The sequence below is a fragment of the Desmodus rotundus genome, chromosome 4, assembly GCF_022682495.2.
Source record: "Desmodus rotundus isolate HL8 chromosome 4, HLdesRot8A.1, whole genome shotgun sequence".
NCBI lineage: Eukaryota > Metazoa > Chordata > Mammalia > Chiroptera > Phyllostomidae > Desmodus > Desmodus rotundus.
In genome coordinates, this window is record NC_071390.1 from 47,650,968 (window position 1) to 47,666,595 (window position 15,628).

General features: G+C 40.1%; 1 protein-coding gene across 3 annotated transcripts in view; it reads left to right on the top strand.

Moving 5' to 3' along the window:
• Nucleotides 1-15,628, top strand: part of MYPN (myopalladin) — a 112,253-nt gene that overhangs the window by 82,320 nt on the left and 14,305 nt on the right. For all 3 annotated transcript variants that reach the window (XM_053922952.1, XM_045196081.2, XM_024561176.3), the window contains one exon: nt 5-143. In XM_053922952.1, coding sequence (XP_053778927.1) covers nt 5-143 — 139 coding nt within the window. The remainder of the gene's footprint in view (nt 1-4; nt 144-15,628) is intronic.

A 15,628-nucleotide genomic window follows, 5' to 3' on the forward strand; every position in this document is an offset into this window, starting at 1 on the left:
ACAGGCCATCCCAGGGGCTCATGAAGAAAAATGCAAAGTCTCCCCAGCCAGTGAATGATGATTCTATTCGTGAAACTAAGAATGCAGTAATTCTAGACTTGGGGAAAAAAATGAATTTCAGTGATGTCAGATCAAACCAGCAGGTAAGGTTGTTTATTGGAATTTCACTGTAAGGAAAATAATTTTGCTTAATTCAGTCCTTCTTTGGATGCTCAGGTCATCTTACCTCAGTGAGGTTGTCACGCTGTCTTGGGTCACCAAGGGTCATGTAGTAAACTCCGTTTGCGTGGACCTGAAGTTCTTGATTACCTCCGCAGTTAACTCAGTTTGCCTTGTTTACAGGGGTTTACCTAAAACAAAATATGTTGAAGAAGCAGAGAGACAAGGTAGTCTGTTGTCCATTCTAACAGTCCTCAGCTCAGTTTTGGCAGGAACGACACCATCACATCTTTGAGATATTTCAATATTTGAGCCTTGAGATGATCTAGACTTTTAGGAACTGGGTAACAGCTGTCCCTTATCTGACTCCTTCAATCTAATAAGCCTGAGGTCTGCTCACCATTTCCTCTCAATCTTTACATTAGGTTGAAACATGTGAAATAGCCATTAGGCAATATCCTGTGGTCCAATCTGTACAAATCCTCACTTACTCGTAAGTGTTTACACTAAAGGAGAAAGGGGAAAGACATATGTGAGCATCAAATAAAAGAAAGATAGACAGTTTTCTTATTTGAGTCATTAATTTTTGCATTTATAAGGTTTTTTTAAATGCAGGTTTACATTGTAATAATTTAACTCTTGATTTATTTGCCAAGGTGGGAACTGGTAAAATCTACTTTAAAATATAACGTAAAAGTTCAATCAAAACTATATGCCAGCCCTGGCCAGTGTAGCTCAATTGGTTGGTGTCATCCTGTAACTGAAAGGTTGCAGGTTCGATTCCCTGTCAGGGCACACACCTACACTGCGGTTCAACCCCCAGTTCTCATGCATATGATCCTCAGTCCAGGCGCACACAGAAGGCAGCCAGCCAATGCTTCTGTCTTGCATCAGTGTTTCCCTCCCCCTCTCTCTGGAAGTAATGAAAAAAAAAACTATATGCCAAATATTGTGGAATTTGTGACATAAGTGTTGGAAATAAGGCTCTAGATCTTCCTGCTGTTTTGCTTAGTGTTTCTGCCTCTTGTTTCCCGTGGACCGTGGTTGTACTGTATTTTACAATTGTGTTCAAGGTTGGACAATTTTTACTGAGTGGATTCTTTTGAAAATATGTTGCTTAAAACCTTTCTAAAACTTACTTTAAATTATTGGATTGAAGCAGAATGTTTCAGCTTCCCATAGTTGAGTACACTTCTCATGTATTATTTCACGAAATTACATATATTTCTGAGAGGCAAATACCAAGGCAACAAGGCAACTCTTCTTCTCTCCCATTTCCTAGATAGGGAACACTGAGGCACAGCTGTCAAACTGTCGGTGGTGGAACTACAACTAGAGCCCTGGTCTCTGTACACGTTCACATTTTTCCTGAACTCTACTTTTTCGGTTTTATGACAACAGTTACCCTCAAGCCCCATAAATGTTGCTCTGTCTAATGCAGATTTATTTTCCTACAATACTGTCATCTATTTGTGGTTGTTAATCCTTCTAAGTGTCATGGAAATCAGAGCCATGGTCAGCCTATAACTCAGAGAGGGAGCAATTAGAACCCTGAAAAAGTGATACCAGGTCAGCACACAAGCTATCTGGTTAGTCTGTAGGTAGGTCTATGCTAATCCATTGCCCAGCTCAGGAGAAAGTAGGGTTTTTCTTTTAATTACCTGAAATGCCAGCACATGTAAACATGAATTTCCATTAAGTTGAGTGCCAAAAACCCAAGAACTCTTTACTAAACCTCTATTGTGAATTAACTTCAGGGCTAATAGTAGATACTAAGAGCAATCTCAAAAACATCTCTTTGGCCCTGGCTGGTGTGGCTCAGTGGATTGAGTGATGGCCTGCAAACCCAAGAATCGCAGGTTTGATTCCCATGCCTGGATTGTGGGCTGGATCCCCAGTAGGGGACACACGTGAGGCAACCACATATTGATGTTTCTCTCCCCCCTCTTTCTCCCTCCCTTCCCCTCTCTCTAAAAATAAACAAATAAAGTCTTTTTAAAACACAAACAAACATTTCTTTGGCCTTGGCCAGATAACTCAGTTGGTTAGGGCATTGTCCTGATAGGCCAAGGTTGTAGGTTCGATCCCCACTCAGGGCACATACAAAAATGCAGTAATGAATGTATAAATAAATGGAAGTCTCTCTCTCTCTCTCTCTCTCTCAAATCAAAGTATAAAAAAAATTTTAAATCACAGTACTCTCCATCTAAATATATGTGCCATGCATCAGTGTTCTTCAGAGAGTTATTATGGTAGATTAGTCTGACTGCCTTCTATGCATTGGATAATGAAAACCGAACTGCATAAATGCAATTCAGGAATCGAAGGAGCTGTCTGAGATGGACTTCTTGCATTAGGTTGGTAGTTGTTGAGGAAGTTTTGAGGAATAAAATGATGACCATATTATAATATTGTTTTATTCATTGTTGCCTTGGGAAATGATAATGAAAATATTATGAAGAACTGCCTAAAATGTATTGTGGCCCATTAGTAAAATTAAGAAGAAAATTTGCTTAGAAAAGTAGATAACAATCATAAAGAAACACTTGCATATTGGTAGCCATCTGTACCTGCAGCCTGGGGAAATCAAGATGACCTGTGTCTTCTCACTCCCTTATCAGCCCACACATGCAAGGGGGAAGCAAGTGATTTCTTGTAAAGAACATGCATTTGTTCTGTTTGGGTTTTTTTGTTTGTTTGGTTTTGGTTTTGCTTTGAAAATGTTTAGATCTGGATTCTCTTGCCCTTTTTAATTCCTAAGCCAATGAAGAATAGTAACTGTTCTAGAACATTTTGTGTAGTCCAGAATTACTACATTATGCTGAGCATGAAAAGAAATCAGAAGTCAAACTTCTAACTCATTTTTTTAGAAAAGGAGTTTTCTTTGCCATATATACCACTTTTATTTCTCTGTTGTAATATTCCAGCATTTTTTCTCTAACTTGTTTTTAGAGAACAAGTTAGAGATTAGAACATTTCTAATTATTAACATTTACTTTTTGGTTCTTGGAACTTAGTGCAATACAAAGGTGTCATCAGATGTCCTTATGTATCCTTTCAGATATTCACATTTATTAAAATGTTTAGCTTTCTAATCTGACAACAAATTTTCTTTGGGATGGAGGTAAGCCAAGGGAGAAGTGCCTGATTTCAAGATCTTGGCTGCATCACTTCTTACTTTGAAGGGTAGTATTCACCACCAGGGGATCCTCACTGAACATCAATGAAACTTAAATGGTTTAGGGCTGCAAGGTGAACCTGAGAGTCAAAGGTACCCAGGATCACAAAATGTAATGGAGCCCTTACAACCAATGACTCTAGTTCACACATGACTTAGCATGATGTTCTGAACCCAGTGAATGTTTATCAACTGTTAATTTCTAAATACACACAGACATGTTTAATGCCTTGTTTTAACTTTCCTCCTTGACCTCATTTCTCTCAAAACCTTCCAATTTCTTTATTTTTTCCTCCCTCCCCCCCTTTTTTTTTAAAGTAATGCTTCTTTAAAACTGCCTGCAGTTCCTATATACTCCCCTATAGGACTGGGGGGGAGGGGAGGGGGAAGGAATAAGTGCCTAATTCTTGTTCTGCCTTTTGTTCGCCTAATCTTCTTCTCTAAGCTGCTTAGTCATGTCCTCTATTTAAATTTTACCTCTGTCATCTCTACCATGAATTCTTTATAAAACCCTCGTTTGTGAGCAGTCTTGCCATCCATTCCTTTTCTTTCTTATTTTTTTTTACTGTTGTTCAAGAAGAGTTGTCTCCATTTTCACCCCACCCCAGCCATCCCCACCTCCCACCCTCGATCCTAACCCCCTTGGCTTTGTCCATGTGTTCTTTACACATGTTCCTGACAACCCTTCCCCCTTCCTCCCCCCATTATCTCCTCCCAACTCCCTCTGGCTACTATCAGTTTGTTCTTAATTTCAATGTGTCTGATTATATTTTGCTTGCTTCTTTGTTTTGTTGATTAGGTTCCACTTATAGGTGAGATCATATATTTGCCTTTCACCACCTGGCTTATTACATTTAGCATAATGCTCTCCAGTTCCATCCATGCTGTCGTGAAAGGTAGAAGCTCCTTTTTTTTTCTCTGCTGCGTAGTATTCCATCGTGTAAATGTACCATAGTTTTTTGATCCACTCGTTTACTAATGGGCACTTAGGTTGCTTCCAGCACTTGGCTATTGTAAATTGTGCTGCTAGGAACGTTGGGGTGCATATTCCTTTGGATGGGTGTTTCAGGATTGTTAGGGTATAGTCCCAGCAGTGGAATTGCTGGGTCAAAAGGCAGTTCCATTTTTAGTTTTCTGAGAAAATTCCTTACTGTTTTCCACAGTGGATGTATCAGTCTGCATTCCCACCAACAGCATACCAGGGCTCCCTTTTCTCCACAACCTTGCCAGCACTTGCTGTTTGTTGATTTGTTTATGATGGCAGTTCTCACAGGTGTGATGTGGTAGCTTATTGTGGTTTTAATTTTCATCTCTCTGATGGCTAGTGATGCTGAGCACCCTTTCATATGTCTCCGAGCCCTGTGTATGTCCTCCTTGGAGAAATGTCTGTTCAGGTCCTTTGCCCATTTTTTATTTGGGTTGTCTTCCTGGAGTGGAGTTGTGTGAGTTTTTAATATATTTTGGAGATCAAACCCTTATCCGAAGTATCATTTGCAAATATATTTTCCCAGACGGTTGGTTCCTTTTTCATTTTGCTGATGTTTTCTTTAGCCATGCAGAAGTTTTTTTTATTTTGATGAAGTCCCATTTGTTTATTTTTTCCTTTATGTCCCTTGCTCTAGGGGACATATCAATGAAAATATTGCTGCATGGAATATCTGAGATTTTCCTCCCTGTGTTCTCCTCTAGGACTTTTATGGTGTCACAATTTATATTTAACTCTTTTGTCCACCTTGAGTTTATTTTTGTGTATGGCGTAAGTTGGTGGTCGAGTTTTATTTTTCTGCATGTAGCTGTCCATATCTCCCAAAACCATTTGTTGAAGAGGCTATTTTTACTCCATTTTATGCTTCTGTCCCCTTTGTCAAATATTAATTAACCATAGAGATGTGGGCTTATTTCTGGGCTCTCTGTTCTGTTCCATTGGTCTATGTGCCTGTTTTTGTTTTTTTTTTAATATATTTTATTGATTATGCTATTACAATTGTCCTATCTTCCCCCCTTTATTCCCCTCCACCCTGCACACCCCCTCCCACCCACATTCCCCTACTTTACTTCATGTCCATGGGTCGTACATATAAGTTCTTCGGCTTCTACATTTCCTATACTATTCTTCACCTCCCCCTGTCTATTTTGTACCCACCACTTATGCTACTTATTCCCTGTACCTTTTCCCCCCTTCCTCCCCTCCCACTCCCCTGCTGATAACCCGCCACGTGATCTCCATTTCTGCGATTCTGTTCCTGTTCTAGTTGTTTGCTTAGTTTGTTTTTGTTTTTAGGTTCGGTTGTTATAGCTGTGAGTTTGTTGTCATTTTACTGTTCATATTTTTTATCTTCTTTTTCTTAGATAAGTCTCTTTAACATTTCATATAATAAGGGCTTGGTGATAATGAACTCCTTTAACTTGACCTTATCTGAGAAGCACTTTATCTGCCCTTCCATTCTAAATGATAGCTTTGCTGGACAGAGTAATCTTGGATGTAGATCCTTGCCTTTCATGACCTGGAATATTTCTTTCCAGCCCCTTCTTGCCTGTGAGGTTTCTTTGGAGAAATCAGCTGATAGTCTAATGGGAACTCCTTTGTAGGTAACTGTCTCCTTTCCTCTTGCTGCTTTTAAGATGCTCTCCTTATCTTTAATCTTGGGTAATTTCATTATGATGTGCCTTGGTGTGTGCTTCCTTGGGCCCATCTTCTTTGGGACTCTCTGAGCTTCCTGGACTTCCTGGAAGTCTATTTCCTTTGCCAGATCGAGGAAGTTCTCCTTCATTATTTGTTCAAATAAGTTTTCCATTTTTTGGTCTTCCTCTTCTCCTTCTGTCACCCCTATGATTTGGATGTTGGAACATTTAAAGATGTCCTGGAGGTTCCTAAGCCTCCCCTCATTTTTTGAATTCTTGTTTCTTCATTCTATTCTGGTTGAATTTTTTGTTCTTCCTTCTGCTCCAAACCATTGATTTGAGTCCTGGTTTCCTTCCAGTCACTGTTGGTGCCTGTACAATTTCCTTTATTTCACTTTGTATAGCTTTCATTTCCCCCTCTAACTTGCAACTATATTCAACCAATTCTGTGAGCATCCTGATTACCAGTGTTTTGAACTCTTCATCTGACAGGTTGGCTATCTCTTCAGTGCTTAGTTGTATTTTTTCTGGAGCTCTGATCTGTTCTTTCATTTGGCCATTTTTTTTTTTGTCTTGGCATCTGTTACGTAGTAAGGGGTGGAGCCTTAGGTGTTCACCAGGGCAGGGCAACCCACTTTGCTGCATTGTGACACTGTATGTAGGGGAGGGGTCCAAGAGGGAACAGTGCTGCTTGCTCAGCTCTCTGCCTGCTTTCAGTCCCTTCCTCTGCTACCCACAAGCAGATTGGGGCCTTCTGGTGCTCATTCCCAGGTGGGTGGGCTTGTGTACTTTCTAGGCCCTGTGGGCCTCTCCAACGAACTCTCCAGTGAGGCTGGGAGTTTCTTCTGCTGCCTCAACCCCCACAGGTGTTTTCAGTCGAAGGTTTTGAGGCTTTATTTCCCCTCGCTGGAACCCTGGGTTACATGGTCTGTCTCGCTCCCTGGTTGTTCCTCCCAGTTTATCTGCATGCAAATGTGGGACCGCCTGGTCTGAAAGCCTCTGCCTTGCCTGCTCCGGTCCTCCAGCCACTGCCTTGCCATGAGTCCTCTCTACCCGGCTGCCCATCTCCACTCCTCCTACCAGTCTGGATGAATGTTCCTTCTTTACTCTTTGGTTGTCAGACTTCCATACAGTTTGATTTTCTGTCAGTTCTGGTTGTTTTTTGTTTTTAAATATGTTGATGTCCTTCTTTTGGTTGTGCAGAGTCAGAATGTGTCTACCTATGCCTCTGTCTTGGCTGGAAGTCTATGTGTCTGTTCTTAAGCCAGTACCAGGCTGTTTTGATTACTGTGGCCTTGTAATACAGTTTGGTATCAGGCATTGTGATCCCTCCTACTTTGTTCTTCTTTCTTAAAATTGCTGTGGCTATTCAGGGTCATTTATTGTTCCATATAAATTTTTGAAATATTTGTTCTATATCTGTGAAATATGTCATTGGTATTTTAAAAGGGATTGCATTGAATCTATAAATTGCTTTGGGTAGTATGGACATTTGATGATGTTAATTCTTCAAATCCATGAACATGGTACATGCCTCCATTTGTTTGTATCTTCCTTAATTTCTTTCTTCAGTGTTGTGTAGTTTTCTGAGTATAGGTCTTTTACCTCCTTGGTTAGGTTTATTCCTAGGTACTTTATTTTTCTTGTTGGTATAGCAAATGGGATCTTTTTCCTGATTTCTGTTTCTGATATTTCATTGCTGGTACACAAAAATGCCTTCAATTTCTGAATATTGACTTTGTATCCCGCCGTTTTGCTAAATTCACTTATTAGGTTGAGTAGTTTTGTGGTGGAGTCTATAGGATTTTCTATTAAAAATTTCACATAGCCATTGGCCTTAGGTTGCCCCTTTTGGGAACTGTAGGACACTGTAGTGAAGAAATGTCCCAATGTCATCTGCCATGGGCCCACCCATGATACACTGATCACAAGGTCCCTAGGAACTGAGATTGGGGGTGTCTTGTTCATTGTTGTACACCTGTTATATCTAGCACAGAGAAGGAGCTCAGTGAATATTTGCTGAATTAACATACAACAATGGAATTTACATTCATTTCAGATAAGATAATGAAACTCTTGACCAATAAGGAAATTTTGGATTTGTTGCCTATCTATAGAAAATATCTCACTTGACTATATAGACTGTGATTATATCTAATTGTGGATACTACTAGCCGTGATAGCAATCTATCACGCAATTGATCAATTTTGATCAATTGATTAAAAAGATAAAAACTTTAAAAACATTGAGATTACACGCAGAAAAAAATGAAACTGAAATTAAGCAAAACTGGTGCTAAGTGAACATTTAAGTATAAAATAAATCTATACATCTTTTAGTATTTCTTTATTCTTAGAGAAAAAATTGGATTTAAAGTATTTTTATGCAACATCTTTGAAGGTAGAGTCTCCATTTTATAGAATGTTGTATCTCTAGCACCTATCATAGTATTTAGCATATAGTAGGTGCTTACTAAGAACTTGGCAGCAGGGGCAGGAAGTAGGCTGTGAAGCTTGCTCATCTTTATTGAAGGTAGCCTATAATTATTAAATAAATAGTAAAAGAAGGCATCCTCTATGTACGTTAACCTCCAAGTTTAACAGGAATCTTATCCTCTGATCATACTGTGGATCTCCCTGAAACAAAAAAGAATACCTTCTCTAATACATAAGACTTTCTTTAGTGAACATTGTACCCAGAGTTGTTTGGAACCCTTAAGCAGGCTCCTCCAGCTGGGTTGATCCTATTTGACTACTCTCCTCTGAAGTCGACTGAGAACCCAGAGTAGCGGAAGCCAGCATGAGCTCAGGGTATAAGTTCTGATGAGGGCCCACACTTTGGAAATCCAGAGCCTTGGCAATGCCATATCTGATTGGGCTGTATCATCACACTGTGGTTCTCAACAGGAGGAAAGCACTCTCCACCACTATGCCAATTTGAAGAAATTTTCTGCAGATGTGTCCTAAAAATCAAATGTTTCAAGTTGTCAAGTTATCAGCCCTTAAGAGGGTTATCTTTAAAGGAAGAAAAAATATATATTTTTAAATTGTACATTCTTCTGAAAAAAAATTTTTTAGCTTTTTGTTTTCTTTTGTAGAGCAACTGAAATTCTGTGAAATTCATTTTCACTTAAGGTCTTAAAAATAAGTCTAGAAAGGATTGGTCATCTATCACTGATTTGATTGCCACATAGGCCAGAATTACACACACCCCCAAATTCTCTCCTTTGAGCATAGACATCACCCACAAGCAGGTGACACAGAAACTTCTGCTTTTACTCACAAAGGGGACAAGGCAAGGGGAAATGGAGAACGCAACATAAATTCAGTCCTGGAAATTGAAAGTGCCTGTCCACCAACATTGGCTCAGTGGTGCACACTTTGTGCAGAATAGTGCAGAAAGCACCTTTAAACTTAACTTTACACACATTGTATGTGTTTGCAAATTTCCTTACAAAATCTGAGTCCCATCAGTCATAACTTGGAATGACAAACCTTGATTTCTATGTAATAAGGATAGTTACCTTTGGGATAACCAACTCCTAGTTGCAAAGCACTACAAAAACAGCACTTCCTGCTTTGGGGATGGTGTAGATTTTTGTAAACATCTCAGAGGTAAAGATTCACTGCCTCAGTGACAAGCTTCAGTAACAGTTGCCTGGCTTCCTTGTTCCTGAGTTTAGACTTTCCAAATGGTTTATGAAATCTTTCATGAAAACTCCTTCACCTACAGTATTCTGATTTTCTCGCTCATCTGCAATTTATACATTATATCATATAATGGTACATGAAGTAGTTATGTTTTAAAAGAAATTTTATTTTTTTTCTTCCATTATTCTTTTAAATTTATCTAATAAGGCTAATTCTTCTGCTCCTTGCAATCTCAAATGTGAGGCTACCTCAAAATCATCTTGATCACTTTACTTCATATAAGGTTTTATGGTTACTTTGTTGCAAAATACAATATTAATCCAAAAATAATAATAAAATAAGCAAAAAAATACAATTTTGATTCAGTAATACAAAATTCCCAGTCCTTGTAGTAACCAACACTCCAATCCTTATTCAAAACTAAGACCCCACACACAAACACCCCCATCCCCAACCCACACCCCAGGGACTGCTGCAGGATAAGAACCTAAAAAGCCAGGAAGGGAAGTTTAGCCATTCTCTCTCTTTTTTGCTCCCTCTCGCCCCACTTTCCTAACTGCTTTTCCTGACTCCTTCCTTCCCCAACTATGGGAGGACAAAGCTTCCCCCACACTGGCTTTGCATCATGTGTGACCCACACATGCATGACAAGAACCGTCACAGGGCCTCTGCCCTGACACAGTGCAGGAGTGCGGGTTACTCAATGCTGCCTTCAGCTCGCCCACCACAAAGTCCACCTCCATCCTCACTCTAGATTACTTAGGCAGGAGAGAGACCTTGCTAGATAGACTTCAAGTGAAAGGAAGGTACTCTGGGGCTGGAGGTGGAGGTAGGAGACTCACAGACATTAATTACTATATCCAAAGTCTTCTCACTGGGTCTTCTCCCTCCTGATTCTTGTATCTCTGATGGAGGCTTTAAATCATCTAACCTATCATTAAGCACCTGCTTTGAAATTTCTGGAGAATAGTTCATCTCCCACCTCACTTGTTTTCTGATACATAGCCCATCTTCGTGCCTCAGTGGAAACTTCCAGTTAAAATCTGTTTACAACTGTATGCTCAATAATTACAAATAGTATTTTTAACTAAATTTATTGGAGTGACATTGGTTAATAAAATTATATAGGTTTCAGGTGTGCAATTCTATAATACATCATCTGTATATTGTGTCTCCGCCCAAAAGTGAAATCACCACCCAAAGCGAAATCTTCTTTCATCACCATATATTTGACCCCTTTTACCCTTTACTACCTCACACCCACCCCCTTTCCCTCTGATAATCACTATACTCTTGTCTGCATCTGAGTTTTTGTTTGGTTGTGTGTCTTTGTGTTCATGTGTCACTTTCAGTTTTATACCCCACATATGAATGAAATCATATGCTTAATGACTTTTTCCATCTGACTTACTTCATTTAGCATGATAGTCTCAAGATCCACCCATGTTGTCACAAATGGCAGTATTCCATCTTTTCTTGTGGCTGAGTAGCTTCCCACTGTATATAGGGACCACATCTTTTTTATCCAATCATCTATTGAAGGACGATTCAGTTGTTTCCATGTCTTAGCCACTATGAATAATGCTGCAATTAACATAGGGTTACATACATCTTTATGAATAAATGTTTTCAAATTTTGGGGGTAGACACCCAGAAAAGAGATTGTTGGGTCATATAATAACTCTATTCTTAATTTTTTTAGGAATCTCTATACTATTTTCTATAGTGGCTGTACCAGTTTACATTCCCACCAGCAGTGAATGAGGGTTCCTTTTTCTCCACAACCTCCCCAACACTTGTTATTAACTTGTCTTGTTGATAACATCTAGTCTAACAGGTGGGGGGTGGTATCTCATTGCAGATTGATTTGCATTTCCCTAGTAGCTAGTGAAAAGCATCTTTTCATGTCTGTTAGCCATTTGTATGTTTTCTTGGGAGAAGTGTCCATGTATGTCCTCTGCCCATTTTTTAATTGGATTGTTTGGTTTTTGTTATTCAGTTGTAGGAGTTATTTATGTATTTTGCATATTAACCCCTTATCAAAGGTGTTGTTTGCAAATATCTTCTGCCATTTGGTTGGTTGCCTTTTTGTTTTGTGGATGGTTTCTTCTGCTGTATGGAAGCTTTTTAGTCTGATATAGTCCCATTAATTTATTTCTGTTTTGACTTCCCTTGCCTTTTTTTAAAATCCTCACTCATGGACATGCTTATCAATTCTGGAGAGAAGAGAAGGGAAGGGAGGGAGAGAGAGGGACAAAAACATTGATGTGAGAGAGAAACATTGATCAGTTGCCTCTTGCACATGGCCTGACTGGGGACTGAACCCACAACCTAAGCATGTGCCCTGACTGGGAATTGAACCGTAGGACTTTGGTCTACAAAACGACACTCCAACCCACTGAGCGACACTTGCTTTTGAGGTCAAGTTCATAAGATATTCCCTAAGACCAAGGCCCATATGTTTAGTACCTATGTTTTCTTCTATGTAATTTATTGTTTCAGATCTTATATTTAGGTCCTTGGTCCATTTTGAGTTAATTTTAGTGTATGGGCCTGCCAAAAGTAGTCTGACAAATACCAGACTAGTTTTATTCTTTTCCATGTGTCTTTTCAATTTTCCCAGCACTATTTATTGAAGAGGCTTTCTTTTCTCCATTGTATGTTTTGACTCCTTTTTCAAAAATTATTTGCCTGTATACATGTGAGTTTATTTCTGGGCTCTCAATTATTTTATTTATTATTATTATTATTATTATTATTAAAGCTAAAAAAGCTTCCTTTATTTTTTTTTTAAAGAAAAGAATATTTATTGGGTCTTTTCAATGAGAGTTCTGCAGGGTGGAGAGGGTTTCAGGCCTGGTTGGATCCTGGGGTCCCCAAGTTGATCATCAGATCTGCCTGTCTCTGTAAAAAACTCTTTTTTTTAAATATATTTATTGATTATGCTATTACAGTTGTCCCATTTCCCCACCCCACCCCACTCCATCCTGCCCACCCCCCTCCCTCCCACATTCCCCCCCTATAGTTCATGTCCATGGGTCATACTTATAAGTTCTTTGGCTTCTACATTTCCTACACTATTTTACCCTCCCCCTGTCTATTTTCCACCTATCATCTATGCTACTTATTCTCTGTACCTTTCCCCCCCTCTCTTCCTCCCACTCCCTTAATGACAACCCTCATGTTCTAGTTGTTTGCCTAGTTTGCTCTCATTTTTGTTTTATGTGTGGCCGTTAATAACTGTGAGTTTGCTGTCATTTTTACTGTTCCTATTTTTGATCTTCTTTTTCTTAGGTAACTCCCTTTAACATTTCATATAATAAGGGCTTGGTGATAATGAGCTTCTTTAACTTGACCTTATCTGAGAAGCACTTTATCTTCCCTTCCATTCTTTTTTTTTTTAATTTTTATTGTTATTCAATTACAGTTGTATGCCTTTTCTCCCCATCCCTCCACCCCACCCCAGCTGAACCCACCTCCCTCCCCCACCTCCACCCTCCCCCTTGGTTTTGTCCATGTGTCCTTTATAGTAGTTCCTCCCTTCCATTCTAAATGATAGCTTTTCTGGATACAGTAATCTTGGATGTAGGTCCTTGCGTTTAATCTTGGGTAATGTAATTATGATGTGCCTTGGTGTGTTCCTCCTTGGGTCCAGCTTCTTTGGGACTCTCTGAGCTTCCTGTACTTCCTGGAAGTCTATTTCCTTTGCCAGATTAGGGAAGTTCTCCTTCATTATTTGTTCAAATAAGTTTTCAATTTTTTGTTCTTCCTCTTCTCCTTCTGGCACCCCTATAATTCGGATGTTGGAACGTTTCAAGGTGTCCTGGAGGTTCCTAAGCCTCTCCTCATTTTTCCAAGTTCTTGTTTCTTCATTCTTTTCTGGTTGGATGTTTGTTTCTTCCTTCTGGTCCACACCATTGATTTGAGTCCCAGTTTCCTTCTCATCACTATTGGTTCCCTGTACATTTTCCTTTGTTTCTTTTAGCATAGGCTTCATTTTTTCATGTTTTTCAAACAGATTCAACCAAGTCTGTGAGCATATTGATAACCAGTGCTTTGAACTGTGCATCCGATAGGTTAGCTATCTCTTCATCGCTTAGTTGTATTTTTTCTGGAGCTTTGAAGTGTTCTGTCATTTGGGCCATTTTTGTTTGTTTGTTTGTCTTGGTGCATCTGTCACTTTAAGGGACGGAGCCTTAGGTGTTCACCGGGGTGGGGTTGCGCTGGTCGCTGTGCTGTGACGCTGTACGTGGGGGAGGGGCCGAGTGGGAGCAATGGCACCTGCCTCACTCTCCTCCGGATTTCAATCTTTCACTCCGCTACCCACAGTCAAACTGGGCCACTCTGGTGCTGGTTCCCGAGTGGACGGGCCTGTGCACACTCTAGGCCCCTGTGGGTCTCTCCAACAACCTCTCCTGTGAGGCTGGGAGTCTCTCCTGCTGCTGCCCCAACCCCCACGGGTGTTTTCAATCAGAGGTTTGAGGCTTTATTTCCCCCGTGCTGGAGCCCTGGGTTACGCGGTCTGCTTAGCTCCCCACTGTTCATCCGGTTTATCTGTGGGCGAATGTGGTGCCGTGGGGGGCTACCCACTGCTCTGCCTGCCCTGTTCTCCGCCACTCTGAGACTGGCCCTCTGGGTTTATCTGTGCAAATGTGGGGCCGCAGGGTCTGCTAGTGCTCGGACTGCCTGCGCCATTTGTCCCACACTCCGCCAGTCTCAGTCCCGCCACAGCCACGCGAGTCCTCTCCGCCCTGGTGCCCGTCTCCGCCCCTCCTACCAGTCTGGATGAATGTTTATTTTCTATTTCCTTGGTGTTGGTCCCCCTTGCTGTTCGATTCTCTGTCAGTTCTGGTTGTGCGAGGAGGCGGAGTATGTCTACCTACGCCGCCATCTTGGTTCCGCCTTTATTTTTTAATTGAATGTATTGGGGTGACATTGGTTAATAAAATTATACAGCTTTCAGGTGTACAGTTCTATAATACATCATCTATATGTGGTATTATGTGTTCAAGTCTCCTTCCATCACCATTTATCTTCCCTACATCCTCTGTTACCTCCCCTGACCCCCTTCCCCTCTGGTAATCTCCATACCGTTGTCTGGATCTATGAGGATTTTTTGTTGTGTTTTGTTTTGCTTAATCTCTTCACCTTTTTCACTCAGTCCCATACCTCCCCTCCCCTTTGACAGCAATTAGCCTGTTCTCTATCTGTGAGTCTGTTTCTATTTTGTTTGTTAGCTTATTTTGTTCATTAGACTCCACATATGAGCGAGATCATATGGTATTTGTTTTTCTCTGACTGTCTTATTTCACTTAGCATAACGCTCTCCAGGTCCATCCATGCTGTTGCAAATGATAAGATTTCTTTTTTGTGGCCAAGTAGTATTCCATTGTGTAAATCTACCACAGCTTTTTTTTTTAAAGCTTCCTTTATTACATAAAACCAATACAGCTACTTCTAAGTTCAACTGTTTGTGCATCTCCATATTGTTCAAAGTGTTATGCCTGTGATGTTAAAGACAATCACTGTTGTCAACAAATCAAGTGTCATCAGGTAGTGGCTTTCTGTGGGTGTCATCATTTGTCATACCTGCTCCCCATCTCACATACAACTGACAAATTGCTCTAGGAAATTAAGAAGCTCTCCCAGGCCCCAGAACAAACATATACCTAGTGTTCTTCCATACCTAATTGTGCTAGAAGCACCATTAAAGCTATCACATGTGTCCCGGCCTATCAATATACTGTTTTATCATTTTCATTAACAAAGTGTAGTGGGCTCTCGATTCTGTTAGTATTTTTCAAATAACTCACTGAGTGTTCTGTTTTCATCACCTCCCAATTTGTAGTGCTGGTAAAACAATAAATATTTAACCATATATACATTTATAGTAAAACAAAATATGCATATTGTCATCACAATCCTCTTGTAGTTCCTTATGTGAAATCAATTCAACCATTTTTAAATTCTGTAAAATTGGGCCCCAACTTGATAAAATCACAAATAACGTTCCAGATT